Source organism: Arvicola amphibius, chromosome 2, assembly GCF_903992535.2.
Source record: "Arvicola amphibius chromosome 2, mArvAmp1.2, whole genome shotgun sequence".
Taxonomy (NCBI): Eukaryota; Metazoa; Chordata; class Mammalia; order Rodentia; family Cricetidae; genus Arvicola; species Arvicola amphibius.
This window is the reverse complement of record NC_052048.2, coordinates 144,891,047-144,910,919: the sequence shown is the minus strand read 5'-3', so window position 1 is coordinate 144,910,919 and position 19,873 is coordinate 144,891,047. Positions and strand designations below refer to the sequence as shown.

General features: G+C 39.8%; 1 protein-coding gene across 5 annotated transcripts in view; it reads right to left on the bottom strand.

Annotated features, from left to right (window-relative positions):
• Lmbr1 (limb development membrane protein 1) overlaps positions 1–19,873 on the bottom strand; it is a 128,137-nt gene that overhangs the window by 16,505 nt on the left and 91,759 nt on the right. For 3 of the 5 annotated variants that reach the window (XM_038319029.2, XM_038319030.2, XM_038319032.2), the window contains 6 exons: positions 16,278–16,358; positions 9,969–10,045; positions 9,370–9,447; positions 6,390–6,463; positions 6,091–6,181; positions 4,756–4,822 (listed from right to left, as the gene is read on the bottom strand). In XM_038319029.2, the coding sequence (XP_038174957.1) occupies positions 4,756–4,822; positions 6,091–6,181; positions 6,390–6,463; positions 9,370–9,447; positions 9,969–10,045; positions 16,278–16,358 (468 nt within the window). Of the gene's footprint in view, positions 1–4,755; positions 4,823–6,090; positions 6,182–6,389; positions 6,464–9,369; positions 9,448–9,968; positions 10,046–11,773; positions 11,890–16,277; positions 16,359–19,873 lie in introns of those variants that run through there. The other 2 variants (XR_005284282.1, XM_038319031.2) reach the window with 2 other exon arrangements.

Sequence of the window (19,873 nt, the reverse complement as noted above, 5' to 3'; positions counted from 1 at the left end):
GTCTTACCCAGCTGTAAACCTGTGAACTACAATAACAATCGTGAGATAAGCATATGGGTGCAACAATGACATGAAAGTTATGGAGGTAGCCAACCACTTTCTGATTGGATTTAGGCCTACTCCGCAGAAGGAAATGTATGTCTGATACTACAAATCTGACCAAGAACCCATGGTTGGAGAACTTCATATTACTATTATTTTCTTAAATGGACATAGTATCAATCTGCCCCCTAAATTCATTATCTCTATATTCATAGATTTGTGCTGCTCTCAGACTTCATCAGAGAAATTTCCCTGTGCAGTGAGCAGCAGTTAACATAGAAAGTCACAGCTGGTCAAAATCCAAAAGAAAGCTCAGCCACAAAGGGAACATCTATACCACAGCTCCCAACAAGGCTCTGATCTCATGAAGGAAAGAGTAAGGATTTCTAAACATGAGCTCAAGGTAGATGTGGTTGCCAGCATGGAGTGGGGAGGAGCTCATGAGCCCCACCAGTCTTGGCTGGGAAACAACTGCCAGCAGATCACTTCTGAAGAGGGAGAGTTTTCTTTAAGGACTCGGCCTAGGTATGCTGAACACGCTCCAGTGGACGGCCCCACACTAATGAGTATTATGACAACACAAATTGGCATCAGTGGGTTTTTTAAAAAGGATACAAAGTTGAGAAAGTGTGGATCTGGGAGGAGCTAAAGAGAGAAGAGGAAGGTGAATATGATCAAAATGCATTGTATATATACAGGACAGTCTCAAAAAATTAATGAAAATACTGTTTTAAATTTAAAAAATCATAGTCAGAAGCCTCTTCAGTCCAATCTAATCCTTAATACTCTTCATAAATGTAATCTATTGATTTTTTTTTTAATTTTCTACAACTGAGATGGCCTGTTCCCATCTCAGAGTTGACTGTATGTGTCCACTGGAGATACTCAGCTAGGATAAGGCTCTTTATTTATTTATTTATTTTATTTTTTTTTTTTTTTTGGTTTTTCGAGACAGGGTTTCTCTGCAGCTTTAGAGCCTGACCTGGAGCTAGCTCTTGTAGACCAGGCTGGTCTCGAACTCACAGAGATCCGCCTGCCTCTGCCTCCCGAGTGCTGGGATTAAAGGCGTACGCCACCACCGCCCGCTTAAGGCTCTTTATTCTTAGTATAAATGAGACCCTTACTATAACTGCCGAGTTCTGACAACATCTTCACTTCACATTTTAAAGCAGACCCAAGGCTCCTTCTCACCAGATGATTCCAACTGGGATTACTTTCATACAAGCTAAAGCTTAGGAACTATACCAACAGGCAGCTACATTTTGACTGCAATGGCCAACGTGGCCTGTTACATGCACAGCACTGGAACACATGGAAAGACAGGCAGGCATGAGCTAAGAACCATCACTAGCTGCTCTCCTGGTTCTGACATATAATGCAGGATAGTTTTAGCAATTCCTTATTCTTAGAAATCCTAACCAGATCTAAAAATTTAATGCTCAAACATATAAGGAAAACTAGTAGTCAAATATAAGTTAATTAAAACTGCTTATTTGTTATTATCTTCTATTCAACTAGATATAATGACATTATATACAAATTTTCCTGAGAAATTTTCAGTATGGATCTTCAAACTACTTTTACATAGATTCTATAATTGGAATATATAAATTAAACATACGTTTCACATCTGCCACTGATGGATATCTGTGAAAGCATCATTTACTTCCATCTTACATTGAGAAACAGGAAACAGGCAAAGCCCACAATAAAAAGCAACAGTTTACCCAAATAAATGACTCTTCAAGAAACAGAGATTTCTAATAAAGTCCCCAAATCAAGATGCAACAAAAGAGAATAATCCACCTTATCTCCTGCTAGATGACAGATTACTAGACTCAGATGAGAAGATGTCTAAAATATGCATAAGCTGATCTAAAGGGTATTTTTGTTTCAGTATAAGTACTTTCGAATGTAAGTCAGCATTTGAACCTTGTATAACTTATAAGTTATAAAGTATAGAAAAGGTTTTTAAGATAAAAAATAAAAGTAATTTTGAAACGTAATTAGCAAATGTATTTCAAAGACCATTGTCTGCACCTGAAGATAAACTTCCCTGGGACTTCAGATGAAGAATAAAGAAAACCAACCTTCAGCTATTTTCTCCGCAGAGCGTGATAAAGAGCACACTGGCGACAGAGAAGACTGGGCATCTAGGGGTGACTGGTTCGCTGTTCTGAATTCACCTTTAACAACCATCTCCTCTAGTCACACTCAGACCGTATTAAACAGCAGTCTATTACTTAAGAGCATCCACTATGCCAAAACAGAGACTCTTCACAACCAAAGTCTGAGCACACAACAGAACAATGCACCAGATCACAGGCGGCACAACAATGCTCTTCCAGGTTTTAAAGGGCTGAATGCAAAAACCTTACATTTGCTACATACAATAAACTACATTCATCGACTTAAAATGCCTGCTCAAAATAACCCTCACTACTTCTTTGTAGCAGTGATAAGCTTATTAAGTTATTTAGTGGACATTTTTCAATGAATACATTTCCCTCATTCAAATGTAGCAAGCTATCTGAGAGTAATGCTTCAATGAGCATGTTGTGTCACATCGTGCACTCAAACTTGAGCTGTATGGAGACGGCAGTACCCATAATGCAACAACAATAGCAGCTAATGATTTTTAAAAGAAATCAGCTACGAGAAAATTTTCCTCTTCTTTTTAGCAACTATATTACCAAATTAACTATGGTACTCTTCACTCAGTGTACTTTCAATTCATAGTTGAAATTATCCTCTCCACCAAACTATCACTGAAATAGAGAAAAGTTGTATGTTAGGTTCTATATTTTGTTCTGCTGTGTCCCATTTCTCCTAATGACAGATGTTGTGGGCTGGTCTTACAGGAGCAAAGAAGACCATGCCGAGGTCAGATCTCCTTGTGAGAGGCGAGGAGAGAGGGACATTTTCACAGCTAGGAATGTGGTTAATGCATCCTCTATTCTGGTCTCAAGCTTTTCAGCTGGTGCATCACAATCCTGCTCTTCAGCGGGGGCACACTCGCCACAGCTCTCTGTATCTCACCTTCTTAAAATCAAAGACCCAATCCTAAAGCGTTAACAGAAGAATTACAAAGTAACTCTCTAGTTTGCATTTCCCATAATACTAAAATAAGGCTTTATCTCTAGTCTAGAACTTTGCTTTTTTAATGCTGCGGAAAGCCTCTGTGAATCTGTTTAACGTATTTACTCTTTTCATCTATTCAGTGCCACTGGGCATAACACGTATTGCAGTGCGTGCCGCTGTCTTACACGGCACCACATGACTCACTGTACCGCAGCGCACTCCACTAATCCTGTTTGGACAGCTGGGTCCAAGAGCTTCTCAGCTGCATTTTAATTGTTCCATCTTTTTTTTTCTTTTTATTTATCTCTATGGCAAACTACTCAGGAATTTAATTTGTCAGGCTTCAAAAAGTAAATTTTGCCATTAATTTGTTTTCTTTGTATTAAGTCTATACTAAGCATGTGATTTTTCTCCCACAAAATCGAAATACATTAATGGTTATCAATTACTTTTAAATAACAAATTATAATAAGTAAGGTTTGCAAAGGTTTAAAATGGAAAGATGGCTGATCACTACCATTATCTGCTGGACTGTCCTAACAGATGTAGCATTTAGCTTCAAATGGTGGCATAATGTGCATCTTTCAAGATTAGATGCCATAAGCAGACGTGTCCTACTAATCAAACATGAAAGAGACATAACCACTAAACAAATGGCCCGTGGAATACGGGTCTCTTTAACACTTACACTTGAATTCTACTTTTTATTGAAACATGGAAGACTTTGGAAAATTTATGAAGAAAACTACAATGCGCCCACGTTTTGACAGAGCTGCAACACTGATGGCATGAGCTTCGAATCAATAACGGAGGCAGTGTCTGAGTTAGAGCAACTCCCAGGCCTGCAGCTGCTATTGAAGCCAGGGCCAGAGTTCATAGATGAAATCTGTCTGGTCATTTTCCAATCATTAATTTCCAAAGTTAAAACCTAAGTCTAGAGAATTATATACAACTGCCTAAAAGAAACTTCTTCCTGAAGTAGTATTTAGCTAAGCACAGCCTAGAACAATGCTTTATAGAAAGGGACACATGACTTATGACTCAACCCTTTCAGTGACAAGGCAGAATTCTCTTTTACTTTTAAAAGATGACAAAAACCTGTCTGCACACTGACAATGTAAGGAAATGCTATGATTGGCAAGCAAGTGGAAACAACAAGACAAAAAAGTATCTTAAAATTGGCGTGTGCTCCCAGGACCTGCACATCATGCTCAGCTCTATTTGCTTGGACGCAAAGCAGCTTAAAGTAGGTTTACAAATTTCTCCTTTTTAAAAGCACACACTAAACTATTCATTTGGAAAGACATTTCATAAAAATTATTTTCATATTTTCTAGCCATTAAGCTTTTTTAAAAGTCACAAGTTTCCTCACTAGAAGATTCTTTCTGCCCAACTTGTGAATTAGTGAGGGAAAGAGTCTATTGTTTAGGGAAGGAATGCTTTAAGTGCTTAAAAAAAGTGCTTAAGAAAAGCATTTGCTTTGGTATGGCCCTAAACACAAAATAATATAAAAAGAAGTATTATATTTTAAAGATGATTTTTTTAAAAATTACAAAGCAAAAGTTAGAAAGATTTAATAAAGCTATCTATAAAGATAATGATTTTTAATGAACAGTTCTCAGTCAAATTTACCCAGTGTTCTTGACATCACAGGCAGAGCAGAGCTCAAGACTAGGATTGACACACAATTCCCAATGATCTGTGGAGAGAAAGGAAGGAAGTGAGTAGTAAAAGAGCAGGGAGCAAAGAGCGCACTCACAGACAGCACTCAGTACAGGGAAGATACCCAGAGCACTTGCTAGCTTCCTAACGATACTAACCATGAGAGTGAAATTTAAACATAATAAACCTTTCCTTTAATTTTATAGAAATTAAAGTTATTTCTATGAATTCCACAAAATACACATAGTATAGGTACAAATACAAAGTCAAAGAATATTTAAATCATACACATTTTATATTATTGATGCAGTTGTTAATTTGAAGCTTTGACAATGAAATAAAAAAGAACGCCTTTGGACTTCTGACTAAATCTTAAAGACGGATTGCTGCCAAGTTCTTTTATATAATATCTACTCTGACCTGTTTAACTTTTATACAATTCAGTCTTAAATGTGAAAACACCAGAAACCAAAATATCTAGACTCTAGTAATCCATTTTCAATGTATCGTCTGTTTACTCTTTCATCTTCAATGGGAAGCACTGAAAACACCGATTAGTATTTATAGTCTCCTCAACTAGACACTGGCTACTGACTGACTTTAAAAAATCTGCACCTTATACATCTGCGTCGACAGATAGACAGATATGTATATACCTGTGATATGTATTATAGAGGGGGTTCTTTGCCATACATACACATACATACATACATACATACACACTTTAAATAGGCTGTAAATATAGACTACATAATAAAAACGGAAATGGGCCAGCAGCTTGTAACCATTCTTCTTAGGCAGCATTTATTATGTAAGATAAGAGCCTTTATTGTTCTGGAGCCAATGACATATTATATAAAGTCAAATTAGCCTCAGACCACACTGTTAATGAACAGAGCTCTTCCTTCTCACTTTAATTATTCAGAATTGAAATACTTTGTCTCAACTACTTGTAGCAACTAAGTTCTTCAGATTTCAAAAAAGTCCTGAAGTACAGTTAGCATAGGCCAAGTTACTCATTAGCAATATGTTTTCTTTAAGAAGAAAAATGGTCCTTTCAGGAGCATTCCACAACGAGTTACCAAGTTCTGTAGTTCTGTGCATTTACAAGTGAATGGACGCAGTCCAAATTACACAGAGCACATCCTTTGCCACTCACTCAGCATTCTGAAATCTTCCTTTGTGTGTCTGCAGCTTACAAATACCTATCAGCCCGGATAAGCCATTCAGGGTGATTACTAACTAAAGCCCTTGTTTGTCTTGGAAGCAAGGGGAAAGCCACCAGCACCTACCACTCTACCTTACCTTTGTCATCGTTGTGTCATCCTTCTTGGGCGTAAAGTTCCCAAAAAATCTGAGGCTATAGAAACCAACAACAGAAGACACCATGAGATAGCTGTAAGAATGAAGGAAAAACGCTCCAAGGAAATGCACATTTCCCGAAGTCTGAAGCCCACAGGAAAAACAAAACACAAGCCACTGAGGCTTGAGGACTGACTTGCTTTTTCTTCTAGACAAGTAAGTGTCTTACTAAATTACCCTTGTCCCAGGAACTAGACAGAAAACTTGTTAACAGATGTAACATTCAGCTGAAGAAAGGATACAAAATCAGAATGATTTCAAGTGCAGCTCCCACAAAGCCAAAAGTGGAGAGAGAGGCGCTTCCTATCCCAGGCCCCTGCAGGGAAAACACTCCTCAGAACCAGTGACACCATTACACAGACAGTTCCAAATGGAAACATCAACCTTAGAATAGCATGAGTCTTCCAAAGGCTGACTGACCTAAACACAAACTCGGCAGCATGCTAATCATTTTAACAGGCTCAAAAATAACCTGAATAACTAAATAATTAAACGTACTTTTAAGTTTCTTGCCAAAACGATACCAATATGATTACTATTATAAAATGGAACAATCTTTTATTTGAGAAAAGCATCTTGAATGTTCTAGGGAGGTTTTTTAAATAGGTAATAGTTCAGAGTAGAATACAGACATAAACCAAGGTAGAAGTAACATAAAAATTATACCATAAAGCCTGCCAAATTTAAAATATACTTACAAATAATGTATATCCAGTTTCCTTTTCCCAAATTTTTTCAATAATTCATTACAAAAGTGTGACTGCTAGCACATTTTTTTAAAAATGTAAAGTAATTTAACACAATAAAAAGCAATGTATAAATTCTCACAAAAATTACCTCAATCTTAAGACCTACCTTTACCAAGAACTTAGACAAAACAAAATAAATAATGTTCAGATACTGATAACTGAGAGCAACCATCACTCCCCCATTAAAGCAGGAACAATATTTTCAAAGCTTACTGATAGAGATTAAAAGATAATCTCTGAATGCACATCACCATTTCCCTGGTCATTTTAAATTACAATGGCAGCCAAACTAATAAAACAGAAACCAGTAAATAATATCACACACATTATATATACATTCTAATTTAGACATAAAGGAATAAGAATACCATGGCAATTCCAATCATGAATAAAGTGATGGCATGGGACTTATCATCTTTTGTCATTTAAGAGAACATGGACAATGCCAAAAGACATGCTATCCCAAATTGGACCCTAGGAAGGTCCCTTGTTGTAGCTGTTGGGTTCCCTAATGCAGAGAACAGGAGCCTCCTCCGTCCTCAAGGCAGGACCCAGAGGCAGTGGGCATATGATTAAGGAGCAGCACACCACACCGTCACGGTTCAGCATGCCACCACTGTCCACTCCTCAGCAAACGGAAGCTAAGCTTTCATAAATTTTAGATTAAATTCATCCACTTTTCTCTCATTATGCCCTTTGCTATTAAGACCTCTACCATGAACCCAGATCCTACTTTCCTACACTACAAAAGTATAATGGCCAAGAGGGAAAGATGTTCTGGAATACTCACTCTCTCAAGAGAGACTAAGGGAAAATTAAAAAGAGTTCATACATTTACACAAGCATACAGGGAGCCCTGGGGGTACAAGTCACTGTATTGTACAGAAAGGAGATAACACAAAATACACCCCACTCTTCTGTTCCACTATACTAGGGTGAGAGTCAACAGAAATCACAGGAGCAACTTCCTGGTGTGGGAATTCGGTGTAAGAAAAAGACAAAGCCGAGCTGCAGAAGAGGAGTGCCTTTGCAGCAGGCCCTCCAGTGAGAACTGACGGTGAAACAAGGTGATAGAAGGTGGCAGGAGGGCCCAGACAAGCTGCTGGTTGGGAAAGTCAAGACAACGGCTAAAAAAAGTTAAAAGCAGGGTACCTCCATCTCAGATGAAAAGAAAGGAATTAAGACAGGGACTGACTTTTTTTCTGTGGGGAAAAAAATGGCAACATCTGGCTTAAGAGAAATATGACATAGTAAGACCAAGAGGGTCTTAAAGACACCACTATGAGGACTGGAAAACCTATTGACCTAGAAAAACAAAATGTACTTCAAAATGTAAATCAAGTAACATTTTATATATTCAAAAGCTACCAGGTCTGGTGGCCCACACCTGTAATCCCAGTACAAAGGAGGTAGGAGCAGGAGGATCAGACGTTCAGCCATCCTTGGCTCCAGAGGGAGTTTGAAGCCAGCAGGCTGGGCTACATGAGATCCTGTTCAAAAACATAAACACATGCATGTGTGTGTACATGAGTGTGTGCATGTATGGGCATATGAGCATGCATGCACACATACACACACAGACACCACCACCACCACCATCAGCCGCAGCAGCAGCAGAAGAGGGGTATTTCCAAACTTTATAGACAGCTGGAAAAGTGTTGCAAGCTAAATATAGTGGCATACATCTGTACCCTCATCACTTGAGAGACTGAGGCAAAAGCATTGCAAAAGGATGACAAAAGACAGCAAGTCAACTACAAATATTTAATGATATACCTCTTCCTAATAGAGCATATATTCGAATATATACCAGATCCTAACAAAAATCATCAACTTTTTATTTGGGACTATTTTTGAGACACGGTCTTAATGTGTAGCCCAGGCTGGCCTTGAACTAAAACTCAAAACATTTAGTCTCTTAGGTGCTAGGAGTGCATGCATGTGCTACCAAGACTAGAGGAAGCACCAATCTTTAAACCAGATAAAAGTTAACTCATGAAAAAAAGTACATCTGGACTCTCCTCCAATATCCACACATTTTAAACAAGTCTCATAAATTCTGTGATACTTCTGACTCTCATTTCCCTCCACTTATATAACATATATATATATATATATATATATATATATATATATAACAAATATGTAGCAAATTTGTTAAATCTAACTGATCTGCTCTTTATACAACATTATTTTAAAGCATGCATTTTCTTTAAAGAATTCCAAATAACTTCAGTAAAAATCAACATCATGTCTGACATTGAAATCTATAAATAACACTGATACTTGAAAAAATGCCCTAGAAACCAAAGCGTGCATGTGTGCATGTGTGCGTGAACATGTTTGTGAAAGCTCTTTATTCAGAGAAATTCGTAGGGCTTGGGATGCTTACATTCAGAAAGGTGTTTCCAGGAACTTACACAAAATATTCAAACACACATCTAAAAAGACTTTTGAATGTATTTAACTTTACCCTTGTTCCCTTTGGCATTGCAGTCTCATCAACCAGTAGGCAAAGAATATTACACGCCACCAAGAGGACCGAAATGGACTGCAACAGAGAGAGAGCTGTCAGGTCCCAGTTTCAAACACTCCTTTTGACAGTACACATCACATGTGTCTTTAAGAATGGGAAAGTACAGTATATACAAGGATTCCGAGACAAACTGCAAGCATTTTGTAAATTAAAATTTCAAGATTTATGACAGAAGGTAACAACAGGGATGGATTTACTGTGTGGACTTCTCACTGACTTTCTGGGGCTGAGCTCCAGCACAGCTCATCTTAGAAAGGAATTCCACTCTGCAGCTTCTGGAGCAGCAGTTATGCTTTGTGTTTTCTAAATTCTACTCAAGCAAAACCTGCAGTTCCTGTTGAATGAGGAAGTGTAACCTTAAGGATTTATCTAATTGTCATTCATTTCCATTCTTTGCTGTACTGAATTTTTACAAACTGAGATACAGATATTTTGATTCTGCGGGTAGAAACCCAGTTAACTGGAAACAGCTCAGCTAAAGGAAACAGTAAACAAAAGACAATACAGTTTATTTAAACCAGCAAGCAACTTCTTACTGTTTCAATAAGAAGTAGAACCATAACAGCAGGATACACCAGATTTCTCTCCCATGCTGAAGCCTTTTTTCGCCTCTCTATTAGAAAGAAAAACAAAGTAAAAATTTCAGCAATTTCCAAAAATTCTCTCCAGGTTCATATTTTCCTCACATCTCATTATATTGTGACCAGTATACATTATTTTTTGCTTTCTGAAAAACATAAATTTTAAGATAAATTGTTTTTTTATTTTTATCTATAAACTATAAACTATTAAAATTAGCTTGCTACATTAAAAGTTCAATGCCATGAAGCTTAAATTTCAGTTTAGTAAAGACAATTTTGCTTTTAAGAAAATATATCATTAATAAATAGCTCACTTTTAGGATGAAGAATATGTGTACTTGACACACATGTATATACTGACACAGGCAGATATTTGAGTAATAATCCCCTCTGGTCTCAGGTCCCAAGGCTGAACATCTGTTTTCCAAAGGCTATAAGGGAACTTCCCATTCTAGATGAAACAAACTACTTCATACCACACCCAGTCCATGCTATGAACACTGGGGAAGAGGAACTGAACTTGAAAACCATCTCTAGATGCATTAGAGCAACAATTTAAGGAAGGCAAGAGGCCAATACTGTGTGATGTAGTGGAGGTGAGCCTTCTCTGTGAGCATCCACTTCCAGCAAGGCAGTTTTCAATATGGAGTTAGTATGGGCCCAAGAGTCTGATAAATCAAGTAGAAATCAAGAGACAATGCATAGCAGGGGCCTTGAGTGGCTCAGCAGTTCAGAGCACCTGCTCCGCATCCAGAGGACCCACATTGTTTGGCTCACAACCACCTGTAACTCCTGCTCCAGGGCTCTGTGTGTACCTGCACACATATGGCACACATACAGCCAAGCAGATACACACACACACACACACACACACACACACACACACACACACAGTTTTTTTCCCTTTACATTTGTGAAAGAGGCAAAAGCAGCAGCAATGCTGAGGCAAACCCAACAAAACCAAGGAGGAAAGAAAAAAAACCAAGAAGCTTGGAGTTAGCAAAGAAGTCAGAATTTTAGAGGGCAAAATTCCAGAGAGAAGAAATGGGTTAAGAAGTAAGCCTGCTATGTAGATCCCTCCTTCCTTGAGACCTCAGTAGTGAGAATGCTATGAAAAGGAAGAGAGATATATAGGTGAGAGGCAAAGCTGCCAGGCCCAACATAAGTCCACTAGGAAGCAGAGTTAGAACCAATGAAATACCTTAGAAACAGAGACAGTCAGACAATGTACGGCCACTCTAACAGCCTACCCAAGAGAAGAAAATGTCCTCCAGCTTCTATAATTTTAAGAAATATCCAGAAATCAGTCAAACATTATCAGGAGGTAAAGAAGAAACAGAGCCAACAGGAACAGACCCTCAATTGTCCACACATAGACTAGCAAAAAGAGGCCTTAATTGATAACCAACTAAATAAATGACAAAACTCACAAATAAATCTGAACCAATGAAAACAGCCAAATGAACATCCTAGAGCTGAAAAACACTGCAAATGTAAAATGAAAAATTCAATAAGAAGTTTAAACAACAGTATGGCGCATCTGGGAGATACTAAAGTGGAAGACAGACCAGAAGATAGCATGAGAGGCTAGGACACAGAAAACAAATGATAAGAGAATGGGGAAAAGTCTAGTGTGTATTTAACTAGAATCTGAAGAAATCAAAGAAAAGGGACAGATAAAAACTGATAAGGGGGCCTGCTGGGTGCCATTAGGGCCTGGTGGATGAAGGACACTCACATTCCCACCTGGAGTAACTTACCCAGGGTGGGGAGGAGAAACCATCAGCCAGCTCTGGTGCCTGGTGGTCAGCGCCATTAGAGTGAGCCAATATATGGTGGGGTATGAGAGAGATAGAGAAGCAGAATGGCATATGTCCTGTGGGGAGAAGCAGATATAAAGAGGCAAAGGCAGTAAGGAACGGGCTGATGAGGGAAGCCTGCTTAACACCTGAGGTCACATTGACTTCCAGGGCTGGGCTGCTGCCAAAGGCCATGTCTGGGTCTATAGCCCTGTCTTAGCTGTGGTCTATGTTGATGTCTGTGGCTCCTGTCACCACTGAAGGCCATGAGGATGCCTGGGGACTGGGCTATCACATGTGTCACGTTGGTGCCCGAAGGCCATGCCACCACAGGGGCCACCCTGAACCGAGTGGCCTGCACTGCCACCTGGGGCCATGGAGACATCAGGGCCCAAGCTACAGCCCAGGGCCATATCTGGGTCCGTGATATTACTGCAGCCAGAGTCCATACTGACAGCTATACCTGTTGCCATCAAGGGCCATGCAATGCCTAGGAACTGGTCCACCACCTGGGGCCATGTTGGTGTCGGAGGGCCACCCTATGGCTGGAGAAATGCTGATCTGAGTGGCCTATGATGCCACCTAGAGCCATGGTGACATCTGGGCCCAGCTGTTGCTAGGAACCAGACAATGATCCCTCCATAGTCAGGTCTCTGCGTTGATGTCTGTGGTCCATGTTGTCACCAAAAGCCACAAAGGATGCCAGAAGTCTGTGCTACCACCTGGCCATGTTGGAGTCTGGGGACCATGCTTCTGCTGGGCCCATTCTGATCTGAGAGGCCTGCACTACCACCCTGAGCGATGGTGACAACTGAGCCCAAACTGTTGCTGATGTTCATATCTAGGTCTATGGCTCTGATGCAGCTGCGGTCTCTGTTGATATCTGTTGCCCATGTTACCACAGGAGCCCATTTGAACCATGTGTTAAAGTACAGGGGCTGAGCTAGCACTGGCTCTCACTGGCACAGAGAGAGCAGCCCTCTCCCACTGGAGAGCTGACCCTGCCCCCTCATCCTGCCCCTCATAGGAGGCCCCCATGTGCACTTGGGAAAGCTGGCCCCATGCCTCATCATGGGCATGGGAGAGCTGGGTCTGCCCCTCATCTGAGGGGTGGTGGTCCCAGAAGCCCAGATAAACCAAGTCAGCTACCACCCAGGTACACATCTAGGGCTTTGAGTTGGCACTCCCCAATATCTACCCCAGCTATGACCTGCTAGAGGGCATGAAGGACTGGACCTGCTCCATACATAGCCACAGGATCTCCATGACTCGGGGCAACAGCAGGAGACCTGAGAGGAGATTCGGTGAGGGTCCAGCACTGATGGTGGACCAGAAGCCAGAGGCCTGGAACCAGACCCACAACTCACTACACAATGAACATTTTCAAGTACAGCTGTTTGGACAGAAAGCATGATACACTGCAGCTCCCAGTGTCACTGAGACAAATAAAGAACAATAGAGAGGCAGGGAAAATGGAGGAGGAGAGGGCTTTTGTTTGTTTGTTTAATTAATATTCTTATTTTTATTTTTATTATTAGTTTAAAGTTTTTCTTGGTGGAGGACACTACAAGGGTAAAGGATAGATATGGAGAGACTGGGAAATGAGTGGAACTGAGTTTCACGATGTTAAATTCCAAAAGAATCAATAAAAAATTACTTTTTAAAAATTTGATAAGGTAATGACCAACAGTTTTTCAAATAATAAAATCATCAAGCCACACCCACAGAAGTAAGAAGAGAAAGAAAGGTAGGCAAGCAGGCATACAGACACACACATGTACACATACAAATACACAAAATGTTCAGGACCCTGAACTTCTGACCTTGGGAAGTACAATAGATTTGAGGGGCAGTAAACAATACAAACCTAAATGACCTCATTTAAAATCTTGAAAGTTTCTAGAACATGATGGCTAGGCAAAGGAACCAAGAAAAGCTCAGTTCACTCCCGCCCTGAAAACATGAAATGTGAGTCTGAAAAAACCAACTAACTGAGTTCTTCAGAGACAAGATTGCAGGACAAATTAAGTACACCAAAAGTCTGCCAAGGGTCACCTCATATATTCAGCTCAGACACGAAACACTCCACGGCTAAAGACAAACATAAGGGAATAGTGCTTAATAGTTGCATGGGCCACAAGGAGAAATGCCCCACAATGGAGCAGGTGGCCTGGAGCAGCACTGCTCTGGCCCAGCCCAGAGAGATTGCAGAGACAGGCCACTGAATCAGTTAACTGCATTTCAATCCAAAGTTCCTTCCCCTCAGGGATGCAAAAAAAAAATACCAGCATCCCAAAATGCCTATTTTCCTTTCAAAATTGCTGAGCATGCAAAGAAATAAAAAATAATATAAAACAAATAATATGAAACAAAACCAATCATTTGAAACTTATCAAGAGCTAACAAAGAATGTCAGAGTTCACAGGCAAAGGGATTAGAAGTGCTTTTTACTAGCGATGGTTTCGATTGTTGTACTATCAACACCTTGACCAAAAGAAACCTGGGAGAGAGGAGTTTATTTCAGCTCACGGTTACAGTCCCTCATCTAAGTCAGGACAGTAAGTCAAGGCAGAAGCGTGGAGGAAGAACTGATGCAGAGGCCACAGAGGAATGTTGCTTACTAGCTTGCTCCTCCTAACATGTTCAGACCGCTTTCTTACACCACTCAGGACCACTTCCCAAGGGTGGCACCATCCACAATGAGCTGGGCCTTCCCACATTAATCATTAATTTAAAAAAAATGTCCACAAGCCAATTTAGTAGAGCATTTTCTCAACTGAGGTTCTCTTTTTCCAAATGACGTTAGCTGTAGCTCAGCAGTTCTTAACCTGCAGTTCTTGACCCTTTGGGGGGGTCACCTAAGACCCTCAGAAAACAGATCTTTACATTCCAATTCATAACAGTAGCAAAATTATAGTTACGAAGTAGAGACAAAAACAATTATATGGTTGGAGTCACTGCAACATGAGGAACTGTATTAAAGGGTCTCAGAATTAGGAAGGTTGAGAGCCACTGCTCTGGCCTGACAAACAACAGACAACCAGCACAGTTCCCAGAGGGGACAGAAACCGCTCAGTTGGTGAAGTCCTTGCTGTACAAGCACAAAAACCTGAGTTTGAACACCAGAATTGACATGAGAAAGCCCAGTATTATGCACAGGCTTGTAATTCCAGGGCTGGGGGGGCAGAGACAGGAAGAGAGAGCTCTAGGATATCTGGCCAGGTAGCAGAGCCAAAAGAGTGAGCTACAGATTCAATTAAAAAATAAATAAATTTAAAATCTCAAAAACAAAGTAGAAAGCAATCAAGAAAGAAACCCAATATTAACCGCTGGCATACACATACCCACAGATGAGCACACACTTGAGCACACATGCGCACACACATACTTAAGAGTGCTCTCATAACTATATTCCTTCTTTTTTCCAACAAAGTTGGGGGAAACAGATTGAACAATGTCAATTATCAGCATGAAGATAACAGGCCCAAAGCAAAACTGAAAACCAGTGTCTGAGAATAAAATACAGCAGCTGGGCTAAGAGACAGATCAGACCTGCAGAAGAAAGGTTGAGATGAGCAAAACCACAACAGAAACTATCCAAGACCAAACGAGCTACAGATAATCCGCAAAGAACTGAAGTCCCTGAAAAGGGTAGCACAAAGGAGAAAAGAAAAATATTTGAATAAATTAAGAGCCAAAATTTCTCAAGTTATATGAAAAGTATAAATTCCCACATCCAAGAAACTTGAACCAAAACCCAAGAAAGTCACATTAAGGCACATCATAATTAAAGTGCCTTCTATCAGTCATAAAACAACATCTTAAAAGCACATTTTAAAAATCACATTGACAGAGAAGTTTTTACTTAGTATTTCTCAAAAAATAATGCAAGTGGGGCTAACAAGATGACTTGGTGACTGAAGATACCTGCCACTAGCCAAAGTCCACATGAAGAAACAGGAGACCCTATTCCTGCGAGTTCTTCTCTGATCTCCACACCCACTCTGGTATTGTGTGCAGCCAGCCATATACAGGAAAAATCAACTCAAGTTAACAGATAAAGTCCCAACAACTTTGCATGTTAACATATTTGAAAAGTAACTTCAGGGGCTGGAGAGATGACGGCTCAGTGGTTTAGAGCATTTGTTATTCTTGCAGAGGCCTCAGCTCATCACCCAGCTTCCACGAGGTGGTTCACAACTACTGGTAACTCCAGTTCTAGGGGATACAAAGATAGACATGCAGGCAAAGCATTCATAACATATAAAATAAACAAGCCTTTTAAAAAAGTAATTTCAGATAATTTATACTTACCCTCTCCTATAAGAAAGACCAATGACTCTGAACACAGAAAGTTTTTAACACAAACTAAACTTCCATAAATTTTCAAATATTTTAAGACTATTTACAGTCTTTTTACAGCTAACCAAGACTAACAAATAAATCCAAAAGAAAAGTACAATACCTAATTTTGTTTTAAGGGTCTTTACATTCTCAAGTTCTTTCTCCAATTCCATTACATTGTATTCCACTGATGAAGACAGCCCTATCAAAGCAAAAGTACTTGTAAGTGTAGCAGTGGATGCCTTAACAAGGAGAGCAGATAGACCTGTAGCTAAAATACAAAACATCTGGTACTCACTGAGGGCTGGGAAGGACAATTGCTGCTGTGAATCACATAAAAGCTCACTATTAGAGTAGCGGTTCTCAAACCTGTGAGTTGTGCCCCCTCTGGAGGTAAAATGACCCCTACAGAGGGGTCGCCTAAGACCATCAGAAAACACAGATATTTATATTAGGATTCATAACAGTAGCAAAATTACAGCTACAAAGTAGCAGGGAAAATAATTTTATGGTTGGGAGTCACCAGGACATGAAGAGCTGTAAAGGGTTACAGCAGCAGGAAGGCTGAGAACCACTGCTCTAGAGAATCCAAACTCTTGAAGACTAACAATCACATTTCCTAGAAAATGTCCTTCCTTGCTGGATCTCTTATACTAATCTTTCTTTTCATGTGCTTACTATAGTAAGAGCAAGGAGTCAAGACCTTCCCCTCTCCAGTTTGCTTTCCTAAAATTACAATTATCCCCAGTGTGGCTGGTGCTTCCACGGCTTTCTTCACATTCATATTTAACTTCTGTCTTACATATGGGTTTTCTGACTCATCCAAACTCTTAGAAAAATGTCAGACCAGACACATTAGTTGACTGTTTGCTATTGCCTGTCAATAAACAGTTCCTAACAGCTGAGTATGCATATCACAATCTGGACGTGCCACAGCTCCACTCAGCATTATTGCATTCGTCAATATTCTGGTAAGCATTAGCACATTCGGTTCATTTGTTTCTATTACTTCCGTGAGGCAGATTCCCAGTCTTCAGAATGGTGGGCCACTTTCAGTTTTAAAAGCTTTTTAAGGTTTACAGTTCCCAAATGTTTTTATGTACTATAATAATTCAAATTATTGTAGTAGTTTCGACTTCTATCAACAGGTTTTGAAAATTCCTGTTTTCAAAATGCCTATACCATCCATCACTCACACTGGATGCAGCCAACTGTTGGACTTTTGCCAAAGTGATAGGCTACTGAAATGCACATTTTCCTAAATGCATCGGATTGCACCTTATGTTTTCATAAGGGTTTCCTCCACTCCTACTTTCTACTTGTCTCACAATGGTCTGTGTACAGTATCTTCCTAGTCTTTCTGCTCAATCTCTTAAATCCTGAAACAGATGATTTTAAATCCCCAGATACAATGTGCCAGGTTAGGCTTCTTCCACTGTTAAAGGATTGTTTTCATTATGAATGTGCATTTGGCTGCTGAAGGTCTCCCTTATTATATCTCTAGGATTGTTACTTTTTTTTCCTTGGTTTTTTGAGACAGGGCTTCTCTGTATAGTTTTGCAGCCTGTCCTGAACTCACTCTGTAGACCAGGCTGGCCTCGAACTCACAGAGATCTGCATGCCTCTATCTCCCACGTGCTGGGATTAAAGGTATGCGCCACCATCGCCTGGCTACATTTTTCTTATAAAATATATTTTATCATTTCATAATGATCATTTTCTTAAATGTTCTGTGACCTAAATTCTATTTTGAGAACTTTTAAGTTTTACTTCCTTTTAGGTTTTACTTGCCTTGCATTTGTGTGTGTTTCACTATAATCATTATCTAGATCTTATTTGAAGTTTAATCTCTTAAATCAGTTAAGAATTCATTGGAACCCAATAGGTGGTGGCATATGCCTTTAATCCCAGCTCTTGGAAAGCAGAGGCAGGAGGATCTCTGAGAGTTCAAGGCCAGCCTGGTCCACAGATTGACAGCCAGAGAAACCCTGTCTGGGTGGGGGGAACATTTGTGATAAGCAAATGAACTTGGCTCCCTATTTAAAACAGCAAAGCAACTCACTGAAGAGGCCAACTGGAAACTTTCCAGTAAAGATTAGCCCTGGATATATGCATATGTACAAACAAAACTAAATAAACTCAGTAGGTTATATATGCATTTGTGTATATGTATGTTTACGTATAATAATATTAATTAGAGAGGACATCAGAAATTTGGAAGGGTAGAGGAGTAGGTGGGGAAACAGAAAGGACCAGTGATGTAGATGCAATGCTCATGTATGAAATTCTCAAAAGTGAATAAAACTATTTATAAAAGAATATACATATACAAGCACACAGAGAAGCCAGGCAACTGGAAGCCCTAGTGTCAGGAATCCTGTTACAGCAGTATGGGGAACAGAAAAAACCCTGAGTGAATGAAGTCCTGAATGGTTGTGAGTTGCTGATATGGCACAGTCATGTTAAGGACTACAGACCCATGGGAAAATGAATGGCAAAGCCTTCCTTCCTGATCCAAGAGCAAATGTTGATTGTGAGTGCAGAAAAATGTCTACCATAGCTTTCTTCCCCAGAATTATTTATGGCCTGAAGACTGCAGCCCTACAGAGATTTCCTATTCAGAAAAACTAAACCTTGTTCAGGTATATGCAATAACCCTGTCTCCCTATTCAACTCAATATAATGAACATGCTGAGTTTTGGGCTTGCTTTGTTTTCCTTATCAGAGAGCCCAGTCCAACTGAATCCAATTTCTATATCTGTTTTTTCTTCATTGACCCTTAGAAATAAGAAAACAGAATGACAAGAAGAATAAGTAAAGCATAGGCGGTAAGAATGCCAAAGATCCCTTCAGTCAGGTCTGTCCCTGGAGCCTTGATGAGAACAGCACAGCAGGGAGCCTAATCACCTAAACTCCAGACTGAAAGCTCAGGAGTGCTTCCTGCCTCAGCAAGGAAAGGTGAGAGGGGAAGGAAAACTGCAAAGCTTTGGCTTTATCAGAGAAAACGCAAGCAGAACCTGAACAAAATGATGTGCTAAGTAGCCCACCCTCATTCATTCTGTTTGTCTATAGCCAATTCACCCTATTACATTCAGTAAAATACAGTTCCTGCATTCAGAATAATTCAGTACATCAGCTTTCCACACTATTGTCCTAGTTTTCAGTGCATTTTAAAAGTTTTATCCTTATCAGAATAAAGTGTGCACAAAGCTCTGTGTCAAGCATTTGCTTGGACTTGTTTCAATGCCCACTTCTTCCTAATGCCACCTCACCTAGGGGTGTTTTGCTGATTCTTCACCAAAGCAGAAGAGAGAAGCAGAGAGAGGAAGGAATCACAGACAGAATACCTCTTAAGGACATGCCTCCAGCTCCTTGAAGCTAAGATCTACCTTCTAATGCATGTTTCTCAACCTGAGGGTCACAGCCCTTTCACAGGGGTCACCTAAGACCATCAGAATACATAGATATTTACAATTCACAACAGTAGCAAAATTACAGTTAGGAAGTAGCAACATAAATACTGTTATAGTCCGAGGTAACAACAGAAGGAACTGTATTAAAAGGTCTCAGCATTAGGAAGGATAAAAACCACTGTTCTAACGTTTACAGCATCTTGCAAACTATCACGACCAGCTAGAGCCTTTAATCATGAGCCTACAGTTTCAATACTGTTTTTGAGAAGTCTGCAGCAATTCTCAGTCTTACCCCAGAAAAGTC